This window comes from Ranitomeya imitator, chromosome 5, assembly GCF_032444005.1.
Source record: "Ranitomeya imitator isolate aRanImi1 chromosome 5, aRanImi1.pri, whole genome shotgun sequence".
Classification (NCBI taxonomy): domain Eukaryota; kingdom Metazoa; phylum Chordata; class Amphibia; order Anura; family Dendrobatidae; genus Ranitomeya; species Ranitomeya imitator.
In genome coordinates, this window is record NC_091286.1 from 697015252 (window position 1) to 697040954 (window position 25703).

General features: G+C 46.5%; 1 protein-coding gene across 1 annotated transcript in view; it reads left to right on the forward strand.

The window, feature by feature from the left end:
* Positions 1-25703, forward strand: part of LOC138638840 (pepsin A-like) — a 197754-nt gene that overhangs the window by 20584 nt on the left and 151467 nt on the right. The window contains exon 2 of the mRNA XM_069728498.1: positions 15299-15449. Coding sequence (XP_069584599.1) covers positions 15299-15449 — 151 coding nt within the window. The remainder of the gene's footprint in view (positions 1-15298; positions 15450-25703) is intronic.

Here is a 25703-nt window from a genome sequence, read left to right on the forward strand (position 1 = left end):
TGTGCATTTTGTGCTCCGGACTCCTTTGTGTTACACATTGGCAGGAAGGCGAGCCCTGCTGCATAGTCATGTGCCCCCCATTAGGCCTTGTTACCCACATACTGGATGGGCCCAGGAAAACCCTCTTCACAATGTGCATTTTATGCTCCGGACTCCTTTGTGTTACACATTGGCAGGAAGGCGAGCCCTGCTGCATAGTCATATGCCCCCCATTAGGCCTTGTTACCCACATACTGGATGGGCCCAGGAAAACCCTCTTCACAATGTGCATTTTGTGCTCCGGACTCCTTTGTGTTACACATTGACAGGAAGGCGAGCCCTGCTGTATAGTCATATGCCCCCCATTAGGCCTTGTTACCCACATACTGGATGGGCCCAGGAAAACCCTCTTCACAATGTGCATTTTATGCTCCGGACTCCTTTGTGTTACACATTGGCAGGAAGGCGAGCCCTGCTGCATAGTCATGTGCCCCCCATTAGGCCTTGTTACCCACATACTGGATGGGCCCAGGAAAACCCTCTTCACAATGTGCATTTTATGCTGCGAACTCCTTTGTGTTACACATTGGCAGGAAGGCGAGCCCTGCTGCATAGTCATATGCCCCCCATTAGGCCTTGTTACCCACATACTGGATGGGCCCAGGAAAACCCTCTTCACAATGTGCATTTTATGCTGCGAACTCCTTTGTGTTACACATTGGCAGGAAGGCGAGCCCTGCTGCATAGTCATGTGCCCCCCATTAGGCCTTGTTACCCACATACTGGATGGGCCCAGGAAAACCCTCTTCACAATGTGCATTTTGTGCTCCGGACTCCTTTGTGGTATACATTGGCAGGAAGGCGAGCCCTGCTGTATAGTCATATGCCCCCCATTAGGCCTTGTTACCCACATACTGGATGGGCCCAGGAAAACCCTCTTCACAATGTGCATTTTATGCTCCGGACTCCTTTGTGGTATACATTGGCAGGAAGGCGAGCCCTGCTGCATAGTCATATGCCCCCCATTAGGCCTTGTTACCCACACACTGGATGGGCCCAGGAAAACCCTCTTCACAATGTGCATTTTATGCTCCGGACTCCTTTGTGTTACACATTGGCAGGAAGGCGAGCCCTGCTGCATAGTCATGTGCCCCCCATTAGGCCTTGTTACCCACACACTGGATGGGCCCAGGAAAACCCTCTTCACAATGTGCATTTTATGCTCCGGACCCTTTGTGTTACACATTGGCAGGAAGGCGAGCCCTGCTGCATAGTCATATGCCCCCCATTAGGCCTTGTTACCCACACACTGGATGGGCCCAGGAAAATCCTCTTCACAATGTGCATTTTATGCTCCGGACCCTTTGTGTTACACATTGGCAGGAAGGCGAGCCCTGCTGCATAGTCATATGCCCCCCATTAGGCCTTGTTACCCACATACTGGATGGGCCCAGGAAAACCCTCTTCACAATGTGCATTTTGTGCTCCGGACTCCTTTGTGTTACACATTGGCAGGAAGGCGAGCCCTGCTGCATAGTCATATGCCCCCCATTAGGCCTTGTTACCCACACACTGGATGGGCCCAGGAAAACCCTCTTCACAATGTACATTTTATGCTCCGGACTCCTTTGTGTTACACATTGGCAGGAAGGCGAGCCCTGCTGTATAGTCATGTGCCCCCCATTAGGCCTTGTTACCCACATACTGGATGGGCCCAGGAAAACCCACTTCACAATGTGCATTTTGTGCTCCGGACTCCTTTGTGTTACACATTGGCAGGAAGGCGAGCCCTGCTGTATAGTCATATGCCCCCCATTAGGCCTTGTTACCCACACACTGGATGGGCCCAGGAAAATCCTCTTCACAATGTGCATTTTGTGCTCCGGACTCCTTTGTGTTACACATTGGCAGGAAGGCGAGCCCTGCTGTATAGTCATATGCCCCCCATTAGGCCTTGTTACCCACATACTGGATGGGCCCAGGAAAACCCTCTTCACAATGTACATTTTATGCTCCGGACTCCTTTGTGTTACACATTGGCAGGAAGGCGAGCCCTGCTGTATAGTCATGTGCCCCCCATTAGGCCTTGTTACCCACATACTGGATGGGCCCAGGAAAACCCACTTCACAATGTGCATTTTATGCTCCGGACCCTTTGTGGTATACATTGGCAGGAAGGCGAGCCCTGCTGTATAGTCATGTGCCCCCCATTAGGCCTTGTTACCCACATACTGGATGGGTCCAGGAAAACCCTCTTCACAATGTGCATTTTATGCTCCGGACTCCTTTGTGGTATACATTGGCAGGAAGGCGAGCCCTGCTGTATAGTCATATGCCCCCCATTAGGCCTTGTTACCCACACACTGGATGGGCCCAGGAAAATCCTCTTCACAATGTGCATTTTGTGCTCCGGACTCCTTTGTGGTATACATTGGCAGGAAGGCGAGCCCTGCTGTATAGTCATATGCCCCCCATTAGGCCTTGTTACCCACACACTGGATGGGCCCAGGAAAACCCACTTCACAATGTGCATTTTATGCTCCGGACCCTTTGTGTTACACATTGGCAGGAAGGCGAGCCCTGCTGCATAGTCATATGCCCCCCATTAGGCCTTGTTACCCATATACTGGATGGGCCCAGGAAAATCCTCTTCACAATGTGCATTTTATGCTCCGGACTCCTTTGTGTTACACATTGGCAGGAAGGCGAGCCCTGCTGCATAGTCATATGCCCCCCATTAGGCCTTGTTACCCATATACTGGATGGGCCTAGGAAAACCCTCTTCACAATGTGCATTTTGTGCTCCGGACTCCTTTGTGTTACACATTGGCAGGAAGGTGAGCCCTGCTGTATAGTCATATGCCCCCCATTAGGCCTTGTTACCCATATACTGGATGGGCCCAGGAAAACCCTCTTCACAATGTGCATTTTGTGCTCCGGACTCCTTTGTGTTACACATTGGCAGGAAGGCGAGCCCTGCTGCATAGTCATATGCCCCCCATTAGGCCTTGTTACCCATATACTGGATGGGCCCAGGAAAACCCTCTTCACAATGTGCATTTTATGCTCCGGACTCCTTTGTGTTACACATTGGCAGGAAGGCGAGCCCTGCTGTATAGTCATATGCCCCCCATTAGGCCTTGTTACCCACACACTGGATGGGCCCAGGAAAACCCTCTTCACAATGTGCATTTTATGCTCCGGACTCCTTTGTGTTACACATTGGCAGGAAGGCGAGCCCTGCTGCATAGTCATATGCCCCCCATTAGGCCTTGTTACCCACACACTGGATGGGCCCAGGAAAACCCTCTTCACAATGTGAATTTTGTGCTCCGAACTCCTTTGTGTTTCACATTGGCAGGAAGGCGAGCCCTGCTGTATAGTCATATGCCCCCCATTAGGCCTTGTTACCCACACACTGGATGGGCCCAGGAAAACCCTCTTCACAATGTGCATTTTATGCTCCGGACCCTTTGTGTTACACATTGGCAGGAAGGCGAGCCCTGCTGTATAGTCATATGCCCCCCATTAGGCCTTGTTACCCACACACTGGATGGGCCCAGGAAAACCCTCTTCACAATGTGCATTTTATGCTCCGGACTCCTTTGTGTTACACATTGGCAGGAAGGCGAGCCCTGCTGTATAGTCATATGTCCCCCATTAGGCCTTGTTACCCACACACTGGATGGGCCCAGGAAAACCCTCTTCACAATGTGCATTTTATGCTCCGGACTCCTTTGTGTTACACATTGGCAGGAAGGCGAGCCCTGCTGTATAGTCATATGCCCCCCATTAGGCCTTGTTACCCACACACTGGATGGGCCCAGGAAAACCCTCTTCACAATGTGAATTTTATGCTCCGGACTCCTTTGTGTTACACATTGGCAGGAAGGCGAGCCCTGCTGTATAGTCATATGCCCCCCATTAGGCCTTGTTACCCACACACTGGATGGGCCCAGGAAAACCCTCTTCACAATGTGAATTTTGTGCTCCGAACTCCTTTGTGTTACACATTGGCAGGAAGGCGAGCCCTGCTGTATAGTCATATGCCCCCCATTAGGCCTTGTTACCCACACACTGGATGGGCCCAGGAAAACCCTCTTCACAATGTGAATTTTATGCTCCGGACTCCTTTGTGTTACACATTGGCAGGAAGGCGAGCCCTGCTGCATAGTCATATGCCCCCCATTAGGCCTTGTTACCCACACACTGGATGGGCCCAGGAAAACCCTCTTCACAATGTGCATTTTGTGCTCCGGACTCCTTTGTGTTACACATTGGCAGGAAGGCGAGCCCTGCTGTATAGTCATATGCCCCCCATTAGGCGTTGTTACCCACACACTGGATGGGCCCAGGAAAACCCACTTCACAATGTGCATTTTATGCTCCGGACTCCTTTGTGTTACACATTGGCAGGAAGGCGAGCCCTGCTGTATAGTCATATGCCCCCCATTAGGCGTTGTTACCCACATACTGGATGGGCCCAGGAAAACCCTCTTCACAATGTGCATTTTATGCTCCGGACTCCTTTGTGTTACACATTGGCAGGAAGGCGAGCCCTGCTGTATAGTCATATGCCCCCCATTAGGCGTTGTTACCCACATACTGGATGGGCCCAGGAAAACCCTCTTCACAATGTGCATTTTATGCTCCGGACTCCTTTGTGTTACACATTGGCAGGAAGGCGAGCCCTGCTGTATAGTCATATGCCCCCCATTAGGCCTTGTTACCCACATACTGGATGGGCCCAGGAAAACCCACTTCACAATGTGCATTTTGTGCTCCGGACTCCTTTGTGTTACACATTGGCAGGAAGGCGAGCCCTGCTGTATAGTCATATGCCCCCCATTAGGCCTTGTTACCCACACACTGGATGGGCCCAGGAAAACCCACTTCACAATGTGCATTTTGTGCTCCGGACTCCTTTGTGTTACACATTGGCAGGAAGGCGAGCCCTGCTGTATAGTCATATGCCCCCCATTAGGCCTTGTTACCCACATACTGGATGGGCCCAGGAAAACCCTCTTCACAATGTGCATTTTATGCTGCGAACTCCTTTGTTTTACAAACTACCAGACCAAATATTATAAGATATAATCTATCTAACAACCAAAAAAAACACAAGACTTTAAAAGATATCTTTAATGAATAGTATTAAAATCTAATAGATAGTTAAATACATAATGACGACCAACATCAAAACAACTAGGTAGGAACGGGGTAGGAAAAAATAACCAAGATAGAATAGAGAGAAATATTCCTGACAGTCCCTGTTGGTCGCCCTAATAGAGCGCACACCTTCCTAACAGCGGAGGTTGGCACCCTAAATTCGATGTGGCGCCCCCACTCAATGTAGACTGACCCTTCCTGCCCTTACTGGGCCCTAACAACTACCCACGCCCAAAAACCCAAACATCATACACACAAATGGACCTAGGTCACACTAGAAAGGTGAAAAAAAACAAACAAACTAAAAGCAAGGCAGCAAATAATGCTGCAGTAGTTAATACACTAATATGTACCCTATGAGGTAAACTGAGGAGTCTCCAGAGCGTCCGATGATATCATTAATCTGCTGTTATTCTCTAGTAAATAATAATACCTATAGCATGGAATAAAGAACAGACACACGAGATTCCTCATATCAGTGACCAAAGGGTACAGAAGAGCTTAGAGATCATACAAACAACATGCCGCTGCCTTCATCGTATATACAGTAGACCTAGAAGTAATCAAAGCAGCTTCAGATAGATGAAAAAAATGATGAAAGAAAATGAAATATATATATATCTATCTATCTACTGCTGGTTATTAGTGACCATTATATTCCACATGGATACATTTACATCTGTCAATGACTCGTACAGTGTATCTCATATCCGTGTATCAAGATAACAGCACATATAAAGCCCGTACAGATGAGGCCAAGTCACCAGTCTCTCGTGGTTTTCGTACTACAAATTCCTATGAAAAGTGCTGTACACAGTCTGCCATGATAACAATAGACTTATCTGAATATATGTGACATAACGAGCCCCATATCGCCATCCCTACGCGTTCCGCCCCTTCCCAGTATAGGGGTCATCAGGGGATCCATTGGGATATAGCAGCAATGGCTTGAGAAGTAGATCTGAACATGTGGAGGTGGCGGCGCTAGACTTATGGCTTCAGACTACCGTAGTTAATGAAACTAGATGGAGCCGTAAATATGGTGATCCCACGTGTCAGCGCTGCTACTAGGGTCACAAGGTGCGCGCTTAGGCTGCTTTCACACATCAGGTTTTTGGTTTCAGGCACAATCCGGATCCGTTTTTTTCTTACACCGGATCCGTTTTGTCCCCATAGAGTTGTATTAGCGCCGGATTGTGCCTGAAGGACATGCGTTTCATCCGTTTTGTGCTGGCTCCGTCCCTTCAGGCTTTTTTGCCGGACACAAAAAACGTCTCCTGCAACGTTTTTTGTGTCCGGCGAAAAAGCCTGAAGGGACGTTTCCGGCAATAAACACATGGAACGGATGTGTGAATCAACGTTTCCGGCAACCGAATCCGTTTTTTACACATTTAGCATGCCCAGAAGCTTTGTTTTTGATTCTGGCATGCAATCTCTCCTCTCTTCTCTTCTCTCTTCTCTCTCTCTCTCCCCCCACCAGGAAGTCTAAAAACCATGCGCAGTAAAGAGAGCCGGATCCAGCTAAAAAAACGGATCCGGTGCATCAGTTTTTCACAATTTACGCCGGATCCGTTTTTTTAGCAAATTTGCCGGGTTTAGCCTGAAACCAAAAACCTGATGTGTGAACGCAGCCTTATTTAGCATCATGGAGTGAGTCAGACGCACGCCGTCTCAATAGTCCACGCCTCACTACCACATGACACTTCCCACGCAGGGTCGCCCTCTGTATAGTGGAGCGCAGATGCGTCTCATTGGGATAGACATGCGCCGTGCACAATCATATGTCCTGCCTCAGCCTTCCGTCCCCCGGAGGCGGATATATCTCTGCTTGGTGGAACGCAGATGCGTCTCACAGGGGCGGCCATGCGCAATGCACAGTCCCCGGACAGACATATCCAGAGGCGCCCACTCAGCGCAACCACCCACCGAAGCAATACTAAACATGAGCGGTCTCAAGGTATAGTTTAGGACAGCCATCCTGTAAAGCCATAACATGGGCACCGCACTGTATAAACACAGTGTATATTGAAGTACTGCAGCAACTCTCAGCTGTTCAGTAGACTCCAAGCATCAGATCCTCAGCACTGATAGTTCACATCTACAAAGATATAGATATCCTGCGTATAACGCTACATACATGCCCAGACTCATCAATGCCCTCACCCACATAGGTAAAATACCCTGTAGTATTTACAGACTAAAATTAGTCAAGAATTGGACTAGAAGAGTCATCTACCGGAAATCCCTATATACAAACAGTCTATATGAAGCAGGTATATGTCAATTGTTCATTAAGCCCACCAGGGCTCATACTCTCCATCCAGACGATCCACCTACATTCTCACTGAAGAGTTTTATTGTCCCAGTCGCCCTGTCTGATTGAAGGACTCACCGCCTCAATAATCTTATGAGATACTGTCCGCAGCTCCGATGTGTCCAGAGTTAACATGCCTCACTAACGGGGAATCTCGTTTATGTCTTATGTCTCCTAGGTGTTCACCCATTCTGACCCGTAGCTGTCGTTTTGTTTTACCCTCGTAATCCATGGGGCAGGGGCAAGTACAGACATATATGACGCCCTCTGTTTTGCAGTTTCCCAATTGTCTATTTTTTATACCCTTTTCGTCACAGAGCTTTGAAATGTGCTGGATGGTGCAGTGTAGTTGCAAAACCTGCAATGAGCGCATCTAAAGGTACCCAGCGATCTATTAACATAGTAACATAGTAACATAGTTAGTAAGGCCGAAAAAAGACATTTGTCCATCCAGTTCAGCCTATATTCCATCATAATAAATCCCCAGATCTACGTCCTTCTACAGAACCTAATAATTGTATGATACAATATTGTTCTGCTCCAGGAAGACATCCAGGCCTCTCTTGAACCCCTCGACTGAGTTCGCCATCACCACCTCCTCAGGCAAGCAATTCCAGATTCTCACTGCCCTAACAGTAAAGAATCCTCTTCTATGTTGGTGGAAAAACCTTCTCTCCTCCAGACGCAAAGAATGCCCCCTTGTGCCCGTCACCTTCCTTGGTATAAACAGATCCTCAGCGAGATATTTGTATTGTCCCCTTATATACTTATACATGGTTATTAGATCGCCCCTCAGTCGTCTTTTTTCTAGACTAAATAATCCTAATTTCGCTAATCTATCTGGGTATTGTAGTTCTCCCATCCCCTTTATTAATTTTGTTGCCCTCCTTTGTACTCTCTCTAGTTCCATTATATCCTTCCTGAGCACCGGTGCCCAAAACTGGACACAGTACTCCATGTGCGGTCTAACTAGGGATTTGTACAGAGGCAGTATAATGCTCTCATCATGTGTATCCAGACCTCTTTTAATGCACCCCATGATCCTATTTGCCTTGGCAGCTGCTGCCTGGCACTGGCTGCTCCAGGTAAGTTTATCATTAACTAGGATCCCCAAGTCCTTCTCCCTGTCAGATTTACCCAGTGGTTTCCCGTTCAGTGTGTAATGGTGATATTGATTCCCTCTTCCCATGTGTATAACCTTACATTTATCATTGTTAAACCTCATCTGCCACCTTTCAGCCCAAGTTTCCAACTTATCCAGATCCATCTGTAGCAGAATACTATCTTCTCTTGTATTAACTGCTTTACATAGTTTTGTATCATCTGCAAATATCGATATTTTACTGTGTAAACCTTCTACCAGATCATTAATGAATATGTTGAAGAGAACAGGTCCCAATACTGACCCCTGCGGTACCCCACTGGTCACAGCGACCCAGTTAGAGACTATACCATTTATAACCACCCTCTGCTTTCTATCACTAAGCCAGTTACTAACCCATTTACACACATTTTCCCCCAGACCAAGCATTCTCATTTTGTGTACCAACCTCTTGTGCGGCACGGTATCAAACGCTTTGGAAAAATCGAGATATACCACGTCCAATGACTCACCGTGGTCCAGTCTATAGCTTACCTCTTCATAAAAACTGATTAGATTGGTTTGACAGGAGCGATTTCTCATAAACCCATGCTGATATGGAGTTAAACAGTTATTCTCATTGAGATAATCCAGAATAACATCCCTCAGAAACCCTTCAAATATTTTACCAACAATAGAGGTTAGACTTACTGGCCTATAATTTCCAGGTTCACTTTTAGAGCCCTTTTTGAATATTGGCACCACATTTGCTATGCGCCAGTCCTGCGGAACAGACCCTGTCGCTATAGAGTCCCTAAAAATAAGAAATAATGGTTTATCTATTACATTACTTAGTTCTCTTAGTACTCGTGGGTGTATGCCATCCGGACCCGGAGATTTATCTATTTTAATCTTATTTAGCCGGTTTCGCACCTCTTCTTGGGTTAGATTGGTGACCCTTAATATAGGGTTTTCATTGTTTCTTGGGATTTCACCTAGCATTTCTTTTTCCACCGTGAATACCGTGGAGAAGAAGGTGTTTAATATGTTAGCTTTTTCCTCGTCATCTACAACCATTCTTTCCTCACTATATTTTAAGGGGCCTACATTTTCAGTTTTTATTCTTTTACTATTGATATAGTTGAAGAACAGTTTGGGATTAGTTTTACTCTCCTTAGCAATGTGCTTCTCTGTTTCCTTTTTGGCAGCTTTAATTAGTTTTTTAGATAAAGTATTTTTCTCCCTATAGTTTTTTAGAGCTTCAATGGTGCCATCCTGCTTTAGTAGTGCAAATGCTTTCTTTTTACTGTTAATTGCCTGTCTTACTTCTTTGTTTAGCCACATTGGGTTTTTCCTATTTCTAGTCCTTTTATTCCCACAAGGTATAAACCGCTTACACTGCCTATTTAGGATGTTCTTAAACATTTCCCATTTATTATCTGTATTCTTATTTCTGAGGATGTTGTCCCAGTCTACCAGATTAAGGGCATCTCTAAGCTGGTCAAACTTTGCCTTTCTAAAGTTCAATGTTTTTGTGACTCCCTGACAAGTCCCCCTAGTGAAAGACAGGTGAAACTGCACAATATTGTGGTCGCTATTTCCTAGATGCCCGACCACCTGCAGATTTGTTATTCTGTCAGGTCTATTAGATAGTATTAGGTCTAAAAGTGCTGCTCCTCTGGTTGGATTCTGCACCAATTGTGAAAGATAATTTTTCTTGGTTATTAGCAGAAACCTGTTGCCTTTATGGGTTTCACAGGTTTCTGTTTCCCAGTTAATATCCGGGTAGTTAAAGTCCCCCATAACCAGGACCTCATTATGGGTTGCAGCTTCATCTATCTGCTTTAGAAGTAGACTTTCCATGCTTTCTGTTATATTTGGGGGTTTGTAACAGACCCCAATGAGAATTTTGTTACCATTTTTCCCTCCATGAATTTCAACCCATATGGACTCGACATCCTCATTCCCTTCGCTAATATCCTCCCTTAAAGTGGACTTTAGACAAGACTTTACATAGAGACAAACCCCTCCTCCTCTCCGATTTTAACGATCCTTTCTAAACAGACTGTAACCCTGTAAGTTAACTGCCCAGTCATAGCTTTCATCTAACCATGTCTCGGTTATTCCCACTATGTCAAAGTTACCTGTAGATATTTCTGCTTCTAGTTCTTCCATCTTGTTTGTCAGGCTTCTGGCGTTTGCGAGCATGCAGTTTAGAGGATTTTGTTTTGTTCCAATCTCCTCACTGTGGATTGTTTTAGAAATGTTCTTACCTCCCTTCTGAGTATGTTTTCCTGGGTCTTCTTTGTTCGCGTCTAATGTTTTTCTTCCTGTCCCCTCTTCTTCTAGTTTAACGCCCTCCTGATGAGTGTAGCGAGTCTTCTGGCGAATGTGTGTTTCCCAGGTTTGTTGAGGTGTAGTCCGTCTCTGGCGAGGAGTCCATCATACCAGTAATTCACACCGTGGTCCAGGAATCCAAATCCTTGTTGTCTGCACCATCGTCTTAGCCAGTTGTTTGCATCAAGGATCCTGTTCCATCTCCTGGTGCCATGCCCATCTACTGGAAGGATAGAAGAAAAAACTACAGTACAGAAGTCTTTCCCAATCCAGCCCTTGTTCATTTTTAAAAGAGTCAGCCTGTCAGCATTTTAAATTGACAGGCGAATGCGCTTATCTGTTATAATTTCACCAGCAGCACTAAAAACCCACTCTGACAGAACGCTAGCAGCAGGGCAGGCCAGGACCTCCAAGGCATAGAGAGCCGGTTCATGCCACGTGTCCAGCTTGGATATCCAATAACTAAAAGGCACAGAGGAATCACTGAGGACGTTTGTACAATCTGCAAGGTACTCCTTCACCAACTTCATAAACATTGCACTTCTTGTGACAGCACCACTTGCCTCTGGGCCGCCACGATGGGAGGGTCTGAGAAAACTGTTCCAGAACTTGGCCATTGTTCCCCTGCTTGAGCTAAATTGCACTTCTGTCTCTCTTGCTTGCACTCCTTGGCTGTACAATGAACTCTGACATCTGCTGCCAGCGTTCTCACATGGGAATTTTCTAAGTAATTCCACTACAAGGGCCCTCTGGTACTGCAACATTTTAGTACACCTCTCTACCTCTGGTAGAAGAGATTGAAAGTTCTCCTTGTAGCGTGGGTCTAGAAGTGTCACCAACCAGTAATGAGTGTCACCCAAAATTTATATAATGCGAGGGTCATGTGAAACTCAGCGCAACATAAAGTCAGCCATGAGTGCTAGACTGCTAACAGGCAAGACTTCCGTGTCCTCACCAACAAGACGACTGACCAAGCTGTCCTCCTCCTCATTCTCCCTGTCCTCAGGCCATCCCCGCTGAACACATGCTGATACAAATGTTTTTGTAGTACCGTCTGTAGCGCATGAAAGTAGCTCCTGTTCTTCCTCCTCCTCATTGCCTACCAATCCACGTTGAGAAGACATGAGGCTGGGTTGAGTGTAATCCCCCTATATGTTTCCTTGCTCCATGTCCTCGTGCTCTGCCTGCAATGCATCCTCTTTAATTGTGAGCAGAGAGGTTTTCAGAATGCTGAGAAGCGGGATGGTGATGCTAATTATGGAGTCATCGCCGCTCACCATCTTAGTGCAGCCCTCAAAGTTTTGGAGGATGGTACATATGTCTGACATCCATGTCCACTCCTGAGGTCTTATGTGTGGAATCTGAACTGAATATTGATGCCCTTGTTGATGTTGGTAGTCAACAACTGCCCTCTTCTGCTCACAAATCCTTTCCAACATATGCAGCTTAGAGTTCCAGCACGTGGGGACATCATACACCAGTCGGTGAGCTGGAAGCTGCAAACACTGCTGAAGCACGGCTAGGGCGGCTGAAGCTGTAGCTGACTTTCTAAAATGGGCAGACAGACGGCGTACTTTCACTAGCAGATCTGGCAGCTCCGGGTAGCTTATCAGAAAACGTTGAACCACAAGGTTAATCACATGGGCCAAGCAAGGTACGTGTGTGAGCTCACCTTGCCTCAGAACCGCCACAAGGTTACGGCCATTGTCACACACGACTATGCCTGGCTGTAGGTTCAGCGGTGTCATCCAAACATCTGACTGCTCTTTCAGAGCTGTCCACAACTCTTCTGCTTTGTGAGGTTTGTCACCTATTGTGAATTCTGTTGTCGGGCTCCCTCCTGTGGTCATGAATGGTACTTCGGCTGGTTCTGTCCATGGACTTCCTCTGGTGGGTGTTTCTGAGTTTCCTTCCACAGGTGACGAGGTTAATTTGTTAGCAGGCTGCGCTATTTAACTCCACTTAGATCTTTGCTCCATACCACCTGTCAATGTTCCAGTATTGGTCTAGTTCACTCCTGGATCGTTCTTGTGACCTGTCTTCCCAGCAGAAGCTAAGTTCCAGCTTGTATTTCTTTGGTTTGCTACTTTTCTGTCCAGCTTGCTATTATTATTGTTGTCTTGCTTGCTGGAAGCTCTGGGACGCAGAGGGAGCGCCTCCGCACCGTGAGTCGGTGCGGAGGGTCTTTTTGCGCCCTCCGCGTGGTCTTTTTGTAGGTTTTTGTGCTGACCGCAAAGTAACCTTTCCTATCCTCGGTCTGTTCAGTAAGTCGGGCCTCACTTTGCTAAATCTATTTAATCTCTGTGTTTGTATTTTAATCTTTACTCACAGTCATTATATGTGGGGGGCTGCCTTTTCCTTTGGGGAATTTCTCTGAGGCTAGGTAGGCTTTATTTTCCTTCTTTAGGGCTAGCTAGTTTCTTAGGCTGTGCCTAGTTGCATAGGGAGCGTTAGGCGCAATTCACGGCTATTTCTAGTGTGTTTGATAGGATTAGGGATTGCGGTCAGCAGAGTTCCCACGTCCCAGAGCTCGTCCTTAATTATCAGTTACTATCAGGTCATTCCGTGTGCTCTTAACCACCAGGTCCATTATTGTCCTGACCACCAGGTCATAACAGTCACCTATGCAGATTAGCTTCAGCACAGCCTGTTGGCGCTTGGCTGAGGCAGTGCTGCACTGCTTCCAGCTTCTGACTCATGTGTTGATTTCAGAGATGGAGGATGAAGAGGAGGTGCAGGAGCTGTGGGGGCAACCCTGATTGATGTAGGGCCAGCAATCCTCGGTGTGGGGAGGATGTGTTCCATCCCAAGGTCCGACTGGGTCCCGGCTTCCACATTGTTAAGCCAGTGTGCCATCAGTTTGATGTACCGTCCCTGCCCACAAGCACTTGTCCACGTGTCCGTGGTTAGGTGGACTTTCCCTGTAACAGCATTGTTGAGGGCACGGGTAATGTTGTGGGACACATGCTGGTGTAATGCCGGTATGGCACACTGGGAGAAATAGTGGTGACTGAGGTCCGAGTACCTTAGGATGGCTGCCGCCATCAGGTTGCGGAAAGCTTCCGTCTCAACGAGCCTAAAAGGCAGCATTTCTAGCGCAAACAGAAGAGAAATATTAGAATTTAGGACTGTGGCCTGTGGGGCGTTGGCTGGGTATTTCCGCTTGCGTTCCAAAGACTGGGTTATAGACAATTGAAGGCTGTGCTGGGACAAGGACGTGGACGGGCTTGATGATGGTGCTGCTTGACTGTGGGCCACAACAGGTGCTGTTAACTCTTATAAAAATGAACAAGGGCTGGATAAGGCCTGACTTCTCAACACCACCGAATGACAGCAGCGTAGCATAAACTCAAATCCAGTGTCTTTTTTTGGGAGGTCTATTCCTATGCACCTCTTCACACTCAGACATGGGTATGTTCTTCCTGATTTTGCAATTTTGCCTATTTGCTGTTATCCTCCTTCTCCTCATCCTCATCAGCCACAACAACTAGATCACCATGGCTACAGCCATGTTATTGTGTTAAAGGGTGTTTTTGATGCCCGGAAAGAAAATGTTTAAACAGTATGTTGAGGTGTACCCCCAGGGGGAAATATTTGTTAGCCCATACACTTATTTAATAGGCATTACAAGTATAGGAGACACGCTCCTTTAAACTGGGAAAACATTTTTCGGAGGCCATCGTCCACATTTATTCCAAGGGGGATTCGGGTGCGTGTAACTTTGGGGCAGGCATTGCATTCACTTCATGGGCAAACTTTATGGGAGTACCAAATGACTAATAATGGGAGCTCTGCTTTCATGTTTCCATTCAAGACGTTGTTTCAAAGGTTATTGGGGTGCGTGTAACTTTGGGGCAAAGCAGGCCTGGCATTCAATGCATAAGCAAACAGTATGAGAGTACCAAATGAATACTGTGAACTCAGGTTGCATGTGGTCATCCATGACGTCTGTTCAATGGGTTGTTGGGGTGCGTCCAAATTTTGGGCAGCCCTGCCACTCACTGCATACGCAATAACAGTATAAGGGAACCACTGTTTAATAGTAATCAAGCATCACTCATACATTCGCTACACATCATTCATATACTGTTCATACACCACTGATATAGTAATCATGCATCACCCATACATTCTCTACACATCATTCATACACTGTTCATAACATACTCTTGCAATAATTACTCCTTGCGTGTATATTTCTACTTATCATTCTCACAATAATTTGCATAAATCATCCTCCTTATAGTTCTTCTTCCTTCTTAGTAAGTGTGAAGATGTATTGGGGTGACTGTAGATATCAGTGGTGATGGATCCTGCATTATACAGATGCAGTGATGGTGAATCTCCATCCTTCAGGAAAACATTCCCAGTCTTATCCAATGACTTTGTCATCATTGTATGATTCTGTATGTTTCTAGTGTTCCCCTGATCAGAAGAAAGTCCCTGAGACGGACTCTACAAGAACATGGTCTTCTGAGAGAAGGTCTCTCACATGAGCACGATCTCTACAGTAAATATTTACATGAGGATGAGGAGGCTGCGGTGGAGCCATTACTCAACTACATGGATGTAAGTGAAGTCTAACTCTCTGTACAGTCTACAGCCATATTAATGCTCATCAGAGAGGACCAGCTCCTTGGCGTTCTGGTCGTACCAGTGCTTCTGGTCAGCCTGAGCCTGCGTCATGTGTTGTGAATTCTGTTGTCGGGCTCCCTCCTGTGGTCATGAATGGTACTTCGGCTGGTTCTGTCCATGGACTTCCTCTGGTGGGTGTTTCTGAGTTTCCTTCCACAGGTGACGAGGTTAATTCGTTAGCTGGCTGCTCTATTTAACTCCACTTAGATCTTTGCTCCATGCCACCTGTCAATGTTCCAGTATTGGTCTAGTTCACTCCTGGATCGTTCTTGTGACCTGTCTTCCCAGCAGAAGCTAAGTTCCAGCTTGTATTTCTTTGGTTTGCTATTTTTCTGTCCAGCTTGCTATTTTTATTGTTGTCTTGCTTGCCGGAAGCTCTGGGACGCAGAGGGAGCGCCTCCGCACCGTGAGTCGGTGCGGAGGGTCTTTTTGCGCCCTCTGCGTGGTCTTTTTGTAGGTTTTTGTGCTGACCGCAAAGTAACCTTTCCTATCCTCGGTCTGTTCAGTAAGTCGGGCCTCACTTTGCTAAATCTATTTAATCTCTGTGTTTGTATTTTCATCTTTACTCACAGTCATTATATGTGGGGGCTGCCTTTTCCTTTGGGGAATTTCTCTGAGGCAAGGTAGGCTTTATTTTTCTATCTTCAGGGCTAGTTAGTTTCTTAGGCTGTGCCGAGTTGCATAGGGAGCGTTAGGCGCAATCCACGGCTATTTCTAGTGTGTTTGATAGGATTAGGGATTGCGGTCAGCAGAGTTCCCACGTCCCAGAGCTCGTTCTTTATTATCAGTAACTATCAGGTCATTCCGTGTGCTCTTAACCACCAGGTCCATTATTGTCCTGACCACCAGGTCATAACAGTACAGGTGGACCAAAGTACTAATGCATCTCAATAGAGGGATAAGAGAAGTTCTGAGACCATTTTTTTTTCTTTGCAGTGTGTTTTGTCTCTATTTTCCCCTTTACCTCTGGGTGGTTCAGGACACAGGTGTAAACATGGACATTCAAGGTCTGTCCTCTTGGATGGATAATCTCACTACAAGGGTACAAAACATTGAAGATTTTGTGGTTCAGAATCCGATGTCAGAGCCTAGGATTCCAATTCCTGATTTGTTTTTTGGTGATAGATCTAAGTTCTTGAATTTCAAAAATAATTGTAAATTGTTTCTTGCCTTGAAACCTCGCTCGTCAGGTGACCCTGTTCAACAAGTAAAGATCATTATTTCTTTGTTACGTGGTGACCCTCAAGACTGGGCATTTTCCCTTGCGCCAGGAGATCCGGCATTGCGTGATGTTGATGCGTTTTTCCTGGCACTTGGATTGCTTTATGACGAACCTAATTCAGTGGATCAGGCAGAGAAAATCTTGCTGGCTCTGTGTCAGGGTCAGGATGAAGCGCAGATATATTGTCAGAAGTTTAGAAAGTGGTCTGTGCTCACTCAGTGGAATGAATGTGCCCTGTCAGCAATCTTCAGAAAGGGTCTCTCTGAAGCCCTTAACCCCTTCCCGACCTTTGACGCCACGTAGGCGTCATGAAAGTCGGTGCCAATCCGACCCATGACGCCTATGTGGCGTCATGGAAAGATCGCGTCCCTGCAGGCCGGGTGAAAGGGTTAACTCCCATTTCACCCGATCTGCAGGGACAGGGGGAGTGGTAGTTTAGCCCAGGGGGGGTGGCTTCACCCCCCCTCCCCGTGGCTACGATCGCTCTGATTGGCTGTTGAAAGTGAAACTGCCAATCAGAACGATTTGTAATATTTCACCTATTATAACTGGTGAAATATTACAATCCAGCCATGGCCGATGCTGCAATATCATCGGCCATGGCTGGAAACACTAATGTGCCCCCACCCAACCCCACCGATCGCCCCCCCAGCCCTCCGATCTGGCCGGTACACTGCTCCGGCTCCCCTCCGTCCTGTGCTCCGGCTCCCCCCGTGCTTTTGTCCGCTCCCCCCATGCTCCAATCACCCTCCCCGTGCTCCAATCACCCCCCCGCACTCCGATCCACCCCCCCCGTACTCCGTTCCACCCCCCGTGCTCCGTTCCACCCCCCGTGTCCGTTCCACCCCCCCCGTGCTCCGTTCCACCCCTCCCGCGCTCCGATCCCCCCCCCCCGTGCTCCCCCCACCCTATCATACTTACCGATCCTGTCGGGGTCCGTCCGTCTTCTCCCCGGGTGCCGCCATCTTCCAAAATGGCGGGCGCATGCGCAGTGCGCCCGCCGAATCTGCCGGCTGGCAGATTCGTTCCAAAGTGCATTTTGATCACTGAGATATAATCTATCTCAGTGATCAAAATAAAAAAAATAATAAAAGACCCCCCCCCCCCTTTGTCACCCCCATAGGTAGGGACAATAAAAAATAAAGATTTTTTTTTTTTTCCGCTAATGTTAGAATAGGGTTAGGGTTAGGGGTAGGGTTAGGGCTAGGGTTAGGGCTAGTGTTAGGGTTAGGGTTAGGGTTAGGGTTAGGGCTAGGGTTAGGGTTAGGGGTAGGGTTAGGGGTAGGGCTAGGATTAGGGGTAGGGTTAGGGGTAGGGTTAGGGGTAGGGCTAGGGGTAGGGTTAGGGGTAGGGCTAGGGCTAGGGTTAGGGGTAGGGTTAGGGTTTCGGTATGTGCACACGTATTCTGGTCCTCTGCAGATTTTTCCGCTGCGGATTTGATAAATCCGCAGTGCTAAACCGCTGCGTATTTATGGCGGATTTACCGCGTTTTTTCTGCGCATTTCACTGCGGTTTTACAACTGCGATTTTCTATTTGAGCAGTTGTAAAACCGCTGCGGAATCCGCACAAAGAAGTGACATGCTGCGGAATGTAAACCGCTGCGTTTCCGTGCAGCTTTTCCGCAGCATGTGTACAGCGATTTTTGTTTCCCATAGGTTTACATTCAACTGTAAACTCATGGGAAACTGTTGCGGATCCGCAGCGTTTTCCGCAGCGTGTGCACATACCTTTAGAATTAGGCTATGTGCACACGGTGCGGATTTGGCTGCGGATTCGCAGCAGTGTTCCATCAGGTTTACAGTTCCATGTAAACATATGGAAACCAAATCCGCTGTGCCCATGGTGCGGAAAATACAGCGTGGAAACGCTGCATTGTATTTTCCGCAGCATGTCAATTCTTTGTGCGGATTCCGCAGCGTTTTACACCTGTTCCTCAATAGGAATCCGCAGGTGAAATCCGCACAAAAAATACTGGAAATCCGCGGAAAATCCGCAGGTAAAACGCAGTGCCTTTTACCCGCGGATTTTTCAAAAATGATGCTGAAAAATCTCACACGAATCCGCAACGTGGGCACATAGCCTTAGGGTTAGGGTTGTGGTTAGGGGTGTGTTGGGGTTAGGGTTGTGATTAGGGTTACGGCTACAGTTGGGATTAGAGTTAGGGGTGTGTTGGGGTTAGGGTTGGAGGTAGAATTGAGGGGTTAGGGTTAGGGTTGTAATTAGGGTTGTGGTTAGGGTTGGAATTAGGGTTGTGGTTAGGGGTGTGATTAGGGTTACTGGTGTGTTGGGGTTAGGGTTGTGATTAGGGTTATGGCTACAGTTGGGATTAGGGTTAGGGGTGTGTTGGGGTTAGGGTTGGAGGTAGAATTGAGGGGTTACCACTGTTTAGGCACATCAGGGGTCTCCAAACGCAACATGGCGCCACCATTGATTCCAGCCAATCTCGTATTCAAAAAGTCAAATGGTGCTCCCTCACTTCCGAGCCCCGACGTGTGCCCAAACAGTGGTTTACCCCCACATATGGGGTACCAGCATACTCAGGATAAATTGCGCAACAATTACTGGGGTCCAATTTCTCCTGTTACCCTTGTGAAAATAAAAAATTGCTTGCTAAAACATCATTTTTGAGGAAAGAAAAATGATTTTTTATTTTCACGGCTCTGCGTTGTAAACGTCTGTGAAGCACTTGAGGGTTCAAAGTGCTCACCACATATCTAGATAAGTTCCTTGGGGGGTCTAGTTTCTAAAATGGGGTCACTTGTGGGGGGTTTCTACTGTTTAGGCACACCAGGGGCTCTGCAAACGCAATGTGACGCCCATTCCATCAAAGTCTGCATTTCAAAAGTCACTACTTCCCTTCTGAGCCCTGACGTGTGCCCAAACAGTGCTCACCACACAGTGTTCAAAGTGCTCACCACACATCTAGATAAGTTCCGTTCGGGGTCTAGTTTCCTAAATGGGGTCACTTGTGGGGGGTTTCTACTGTTTAGCCCCATCAGGGGCTCTGCAAACGCAACGTGACGCCCGCAGAGCATTCCATCAAAGTCTGCATTTCAAAACGTCACTACTTCAATTCCGAGCCCCGGCATGTGCCCAAACAGTAGTTTACCCCCACATATGGGGTATCACCGTACTCAGGAGAAACTGGACAACAAATATTGGGGTCAAATTTCTCCTGTTACCCTTGGGAAAATTAAAAAATTCTGGGCTAAATAATTATTTTTGAGGAAAGAAAACGTATTTATTATTTTCACGGCTCTGCATTATAAACTTCTGTGAAGCACTTGGGGGTTCAAAGTGCTCACCACACATCTAGATAAGTTCCTTTCGGGGTCTAGTTTCCAAAATGGGGTCACTTGTGGGGGGTTTCTACTGTTAAGCCACATCAGGGGCTCTGCAAACGCAACGTGACGCCCACAGAGCATTCCATCAAAGTCTGCATTTCAAAACGTCACTACTTCACTTCCGAGCCCCGACATGTGCCCAAACAGTGGTTTACCCCCACATATGGGGTATCAGCGTACTCAGGAGAAATTGGACAACAACTTTTGGGGTCAAATTTCTCCTGTTACCCTTAGGAAAATAAAAAATTGCAGGCTAAAAGATCATTTTTGAGAAAATAATTTTTTTTTTATTTTCATGGCTCTGCGTTATAAACTTCTGTGAAGCACTTGGGGGTTCAAAGTCCTCACCACACATCTAGATTAGTTCCTTTGGGGGTCTATTTTCCAAAATGGGGTCATTTCTGGGGGATCTCCAATGTTTAGGCACACAGGGGCTCTCCAAACGTGACATGGTGTCCGCTAATGATTGGAGCTAATTTTCCATTTAAAAAGCCAAATGGCGTGCCTTCCCTTCCGAGCCCTGCCGTGCGCCCAAACAGTGGTTTACCCCCACATGTGGGGTATCAGCGTACTCAGGACAAACTGGACAACAACATTTATGGTCCAATTTCTCCTATTACCCTTGGCAAAATAGGAAATTCCAGGCTAAAAAATCATTTTAGAGGAAAGAAAAATTATTTTTTATTTTCATGGCTCTGCGTTATAAACTTCTGTGAAGCACCTGGGGGTTTAAAGTGCTCAATATGCATCTAGATAAGTTCCTTGGGGGGTCTAGTTTCCAAAATGGGGTCACTTGTGGGGGAGCTCCAATGTTTAGGCACACAGGGGCTCTCCAAACGCAACATGGTGTCCGCTAACAATTGGAGCTAATTTTCCATTCAAAAAGTCAAATGGCGCGCCTTCCCTTCCGAGCCCTGCCGAGTGCCTAAACAGTGGTTTACCCCCACATATGAGGTATCGGCGTACTCGGGAGAAATTGCCCAACAAATTTTATGATCCATTTTATCCTATTGCCCATGTGAAAATGAAAAAATTGAGGCGAAAAGAATTTTTTTGTGAAAAAAAAGTACTTTTTCATTTTTACAGATCAATTTGTGAAGCACCTGAGAGTTTAAAGTGCTCACTAGGCATCTAACTAAGTTCCTTGGGGGGTCTAGTTTCCAAAATGGGGTCACTTGTGGGGGAACTCCAATGTTTAGGCACACAGGAGCTCTCCAAACGCGACATGGTGTCCGCTAACGATGGAGATAATTTTTCATTCAAAAAGTCAAATGGCTCTCCTTCCCTTCCGAGCCTTACCATGTGCCCAAACAGTGGTTTACCCCCACATATGAGGTATCGGTGTACTCAGGAGAAATTGCCCAACAAATTTTAGGATTCATTTTATCCTGTTGCCCATGTGAAAATGAAAAAATTGAGGCTAAAAGAATTTTTTTGTGAAAAAAAAAGTACTTTTTCATTTTTACGGATCAATTTGTGAAGCACTTGGGGGTTCAAAGTGCTCACTATGCATCTAAATAAGTTCCTTGGGGCGTCTAGTTTCCAAAATGGGGTCACTTGTGGGGGAGCTCCAATTTTTAGGCACATGGGGGCTCTCCTAACGTGACATGGTGTCCGCTAAAGAGTGGAGCCAATTTTTGATTCAAAAAGTCAAGTGGCGCTCCTTCCCTTCCAAGCCCTGCCGTGCGCCCAAACAGTGGTTTACCCCCACATATGAGGTATCAGCGTACTCAGGACAAATTGGACAACAACTTTCGTGGTTCAGTTTCTCCTTTTACCATTGGGAAAATAAAAAAATTGTTGCTAAAAGATAATTTTTGTGACTAAAAAGTTAAATGTTCATTTTTTCCTTCCATGTTGCTTCTGCTGCTGTGAAGCACCTGAAGGGTTAATAAACTTCTTGAATGTGGTTTTGAGTACCTTGAGGGGTGCAGTTTTTAGAATGGTGTCACTTTTGGGTATTTTCAGCCATATAGACCCCTCAAACTGACTTCAAATGTGAGGTGGTCCCTAAAAAAAAATGGTTTTGTAAATTTCGTTGTAAAAATGAGAAATCGCTGGTCAAATTTTAACCCTTATAACTTCCTAGCAAAAAAAAATTTTGTTTCCAAAATTATGCTGATGTAAAGTAAACATGTGGGAAATGTTATTTATTAACTATTTCGTGTCACATAACTCTCTGGTTTAACAGAATAAAAATTCAAAATGTGAAAATTGCGAAATTTTCAAAATTTTCGACAAATTCATGTTTTTATCACAAATAAACGCAGAATTTATTGACCTAAATTTACCACTAACATGAAGCCCAATATGTCACGAAAAAACAATCTCAGAACCGCTAGGATCCGTTGAAGCGTTCCTAAGTTATTACCTCATAAAGGGACACTGGTCAGAATTGCAAAAAACGGCAAGGTCTTTAAGGTCAAAATAGGCTGGGTCATGAAGGGGTTAAGGATGTCATGGTGGGATTTTCTATGCCTGCTGGTCTGAATGAGTCTATGTCCTTGGCCATTCAGATCGATCGACGCTTGCGTGAGCGTAAAGCTGTGCACCATTTGGCGGTACTATCTGAGCATGGGCCTGAGCCTATGCAATGTGATAGGACTTTGACCAGAGCTGAACGGCAAGAACACAGACGTCGGAATGGGCTATGTATTTACTGTGGTGATTCCACTCATGCTATCTCCGATTGTCCTAAGCGCACTAAGCGGTTCGCTAGGTCTGCCACCATTGGTACGGTACAGTCTAAATTTCTATTGTCTGTTACTCTGATTTGCTCTTTGTCATCCTATTCTGTTATGGCATTTGTGGATTCAGGCGCTGCCCTGAATTTGATGGACTTGGAGTTTGCCAGGCGCTGTGGTTTTTTCTTGGAGCCCTTGCAGTATCCTATTCCATTGAGAGGAATTGATGCTACGCCTTTGGCCAAGAATAAGCCTCAGTACTGGACCCAATTGACCATGTGCATGGCTCCTGCACATCAGGAGGATATCCGCTTTCTGGTGTTGCATAATCTGCATGATGTGGTCGTTTTGGGGTTGCCATGGCTACAGGTCCATAATCCAGTATTGGACTGGAAATCTATGTCTGTGTCCAGCTGGGGTTGTCAGGGAGTACATGGTGATGTTCCATTTTTGTCTATTTCGTCTTCCACTCCTTCTGAAGTTCCAGAGTTTTTGTCGGATTATCGTGATGTATTTGATGAGCCCAAAGCCAGTGCCCTACCTCCTCATAGGGATTGCGATTGTGCAATTAATTTGATTCCTGGTAGTAAGTTTCCTAAGGGCCGATTGTTCAATTTATCTGTGCCAGAACACGCCGCTATGCGGAGTTATATAAAGGAATCCTTGGAGAAGGGTCATATTCGCCCGTCGTCATCACCGTTAGGAGCAGGGTTCTTTTTTGTGGCCAAGAAGGATGGTTCTTTGAGACCTTGTATTGATTACCGCCTTCTTAATAAAATTACAGTCAAATTTCAGTATCCTTTGCCGTTGCTGTCTGATTTGTTTGCTCGTATTAAAGGGGCTAGTTGGTTCACCAAGATAGATCTTCAAGGGGCGTATAATCTTGTGCGTATTAAGCAAGGCGATGAATGGAAAACAGCATTTAATACGCCCGAGGACCATTTTGAGTACCTGGTTATGCCATTCGGGCTTTCCAATGCTCCATCAGTATTTCAGTCCTTTATGCATGACATCTTCTGAGAGTACCTGGATAAATTCCTGATTGTGTATTTGCATGATATTTTGGTCTTTTCGGATGATTGGGAGTCTCATGTGAAGCAGGTGAGAATGGTGTTCCAGGTCCTTCGTGCGAATTCCTTGTTTGTGAAGGGGTCAAAGTGTCTCTTTGGAGTTCAGAAGGTTTCATTTTTGGGGTTCATTTTTTCCCCTTCTACTATCGAGATGGACCCTGTTAAAGTCCAGGCCATTTACGATTGGACTCAGCCGACATCTGTGAAGAGCCTGCAAAAGTTCCTGGGCTTTGCTAATTTTTATCGGCGCTTCATCGCTAATTTTTCTACTGTTGCTAAACGGTTGACTGATTTGACCAAGAAGGGTGCTGATGTGGTCAATTGGTCTTCTGCAGCTGTAGAGGTTTTTCAGGAGTTGAAGCGTCATTTTTCTTCTGCCCCTGTGTTGTGCCAGCCAGATGTTTCGCTCCCGTTTCAGGTTGAGGTTGATGCTCCTGATTGGAGCAGGGGCTGTTTTGTCGCAAAGAAGTTCTGATGGCTCGGTGATGAAGCCATGTGCTTTCTTTTCTAGAAAGTTTTCGCCTGCTGAGCGTAATTATGATGTTGGTAATCGAGAGTTGTTGGCCATGAAGTGGCGTCATTGGCTTGAAGGAGCCAAGCATCGCGTGGTGGTCTTGACAGATCACAAGAATTTGACTTATCTTGAGTCTGCCAAATGGTTGAATCCGAGACAGGCTCGATGGTCGTTATTTTTCTCCCGTTTTGATTTTGTGGTTTCGTACCTTCCGGGCTCTAAGAATGTGAAGGCTGATGCCCTGTCAAGGAGTTTTGTGCCTGACTCTCCGGGTGTTCCTGAGCCGGCGGGTATTCTCAAAGAGGGGGTAATTTTGTCTGCCATCTCCCCTGATTTGCGGCGGGTGCTGCAAAAATTTCAGGCTAATAGACCTGACCGTTGCCCAGCGGAGAAACTGTTTGTCCCTGATAGATGGACTAGTAGAGTTATCTCTGAGATTCATTGTTCAGTGTTGGCTGGGCATCCTGGAATCTTTGGTACCAGAGATTTGGTGGCTAGATCCTTTTGGTGGCCGTCTTTGTCACGGGATGTGCGTTCTTTTGTGCAGTCCTGTGGGACTTGTGCTCGGGCTAAGCCCTGCTGTCCTCGTGCCAGTGGGTTGCTTTTGCCCTTGCCGGTCCCGAAGAGGCCCTGGACGCATATTTCTATGGATTTTATTTCGGATCTCCCCATCTCTCAAAAGATGTCGGTCATTTGGGTGGTTTGTGATCGCTTTTCTAAGATGGTCCATTTGGTACCTTTGTCTAAATTGCCTTCCTCCTCTGATTTGGTGCCATTATTTTTCCAGCATGTGGTTCGTTTACATGGTATCCCGGAGAACATCGTTTCTGACAGAGGTTCCCAGTTTGTTTCGAGGTTTTGGCGATCCTTTTGTGTTAGGATGGGCATTGATTTGTCTTTTTCCTCGGCTTTCCATCCTCAGACAAATGGCCAAACCGAACGAAGTAATCAAACTTTGGAAACATATCTGAGATGCTTTGTTTCTGCTGATCAGGATGATTGGGTGTCCTTTTTGCCGTTGGCTGAGTTCGCCCTTAATAATCGGGCCAGCTCGGCTACTTTGGTTTCGCCGTTTTTCTGCAATTCTGGTTTCCATCCTCGTTTTTCTTCAGGGCAGGTTGAGTCTTCGGACTGTCCTGGTGTAGATACTGTGGTGGATAGGTTGCAGCAGATTTGGACTCATGTGGTGGACAATTTGACATTGTCCCAGGAGAAGGCTCAACGTTTCGCTAACCGCCGGCGCTGTGTGGGTCCCCGACTTCGTGTTGGGGATTTGGTTTGGTTGTCGTCTCGTTATGTTCCTATGAAGGTTTCCTCTCCTAAGTTTAAGCTTCGTTTCATTGGTCCGTATAA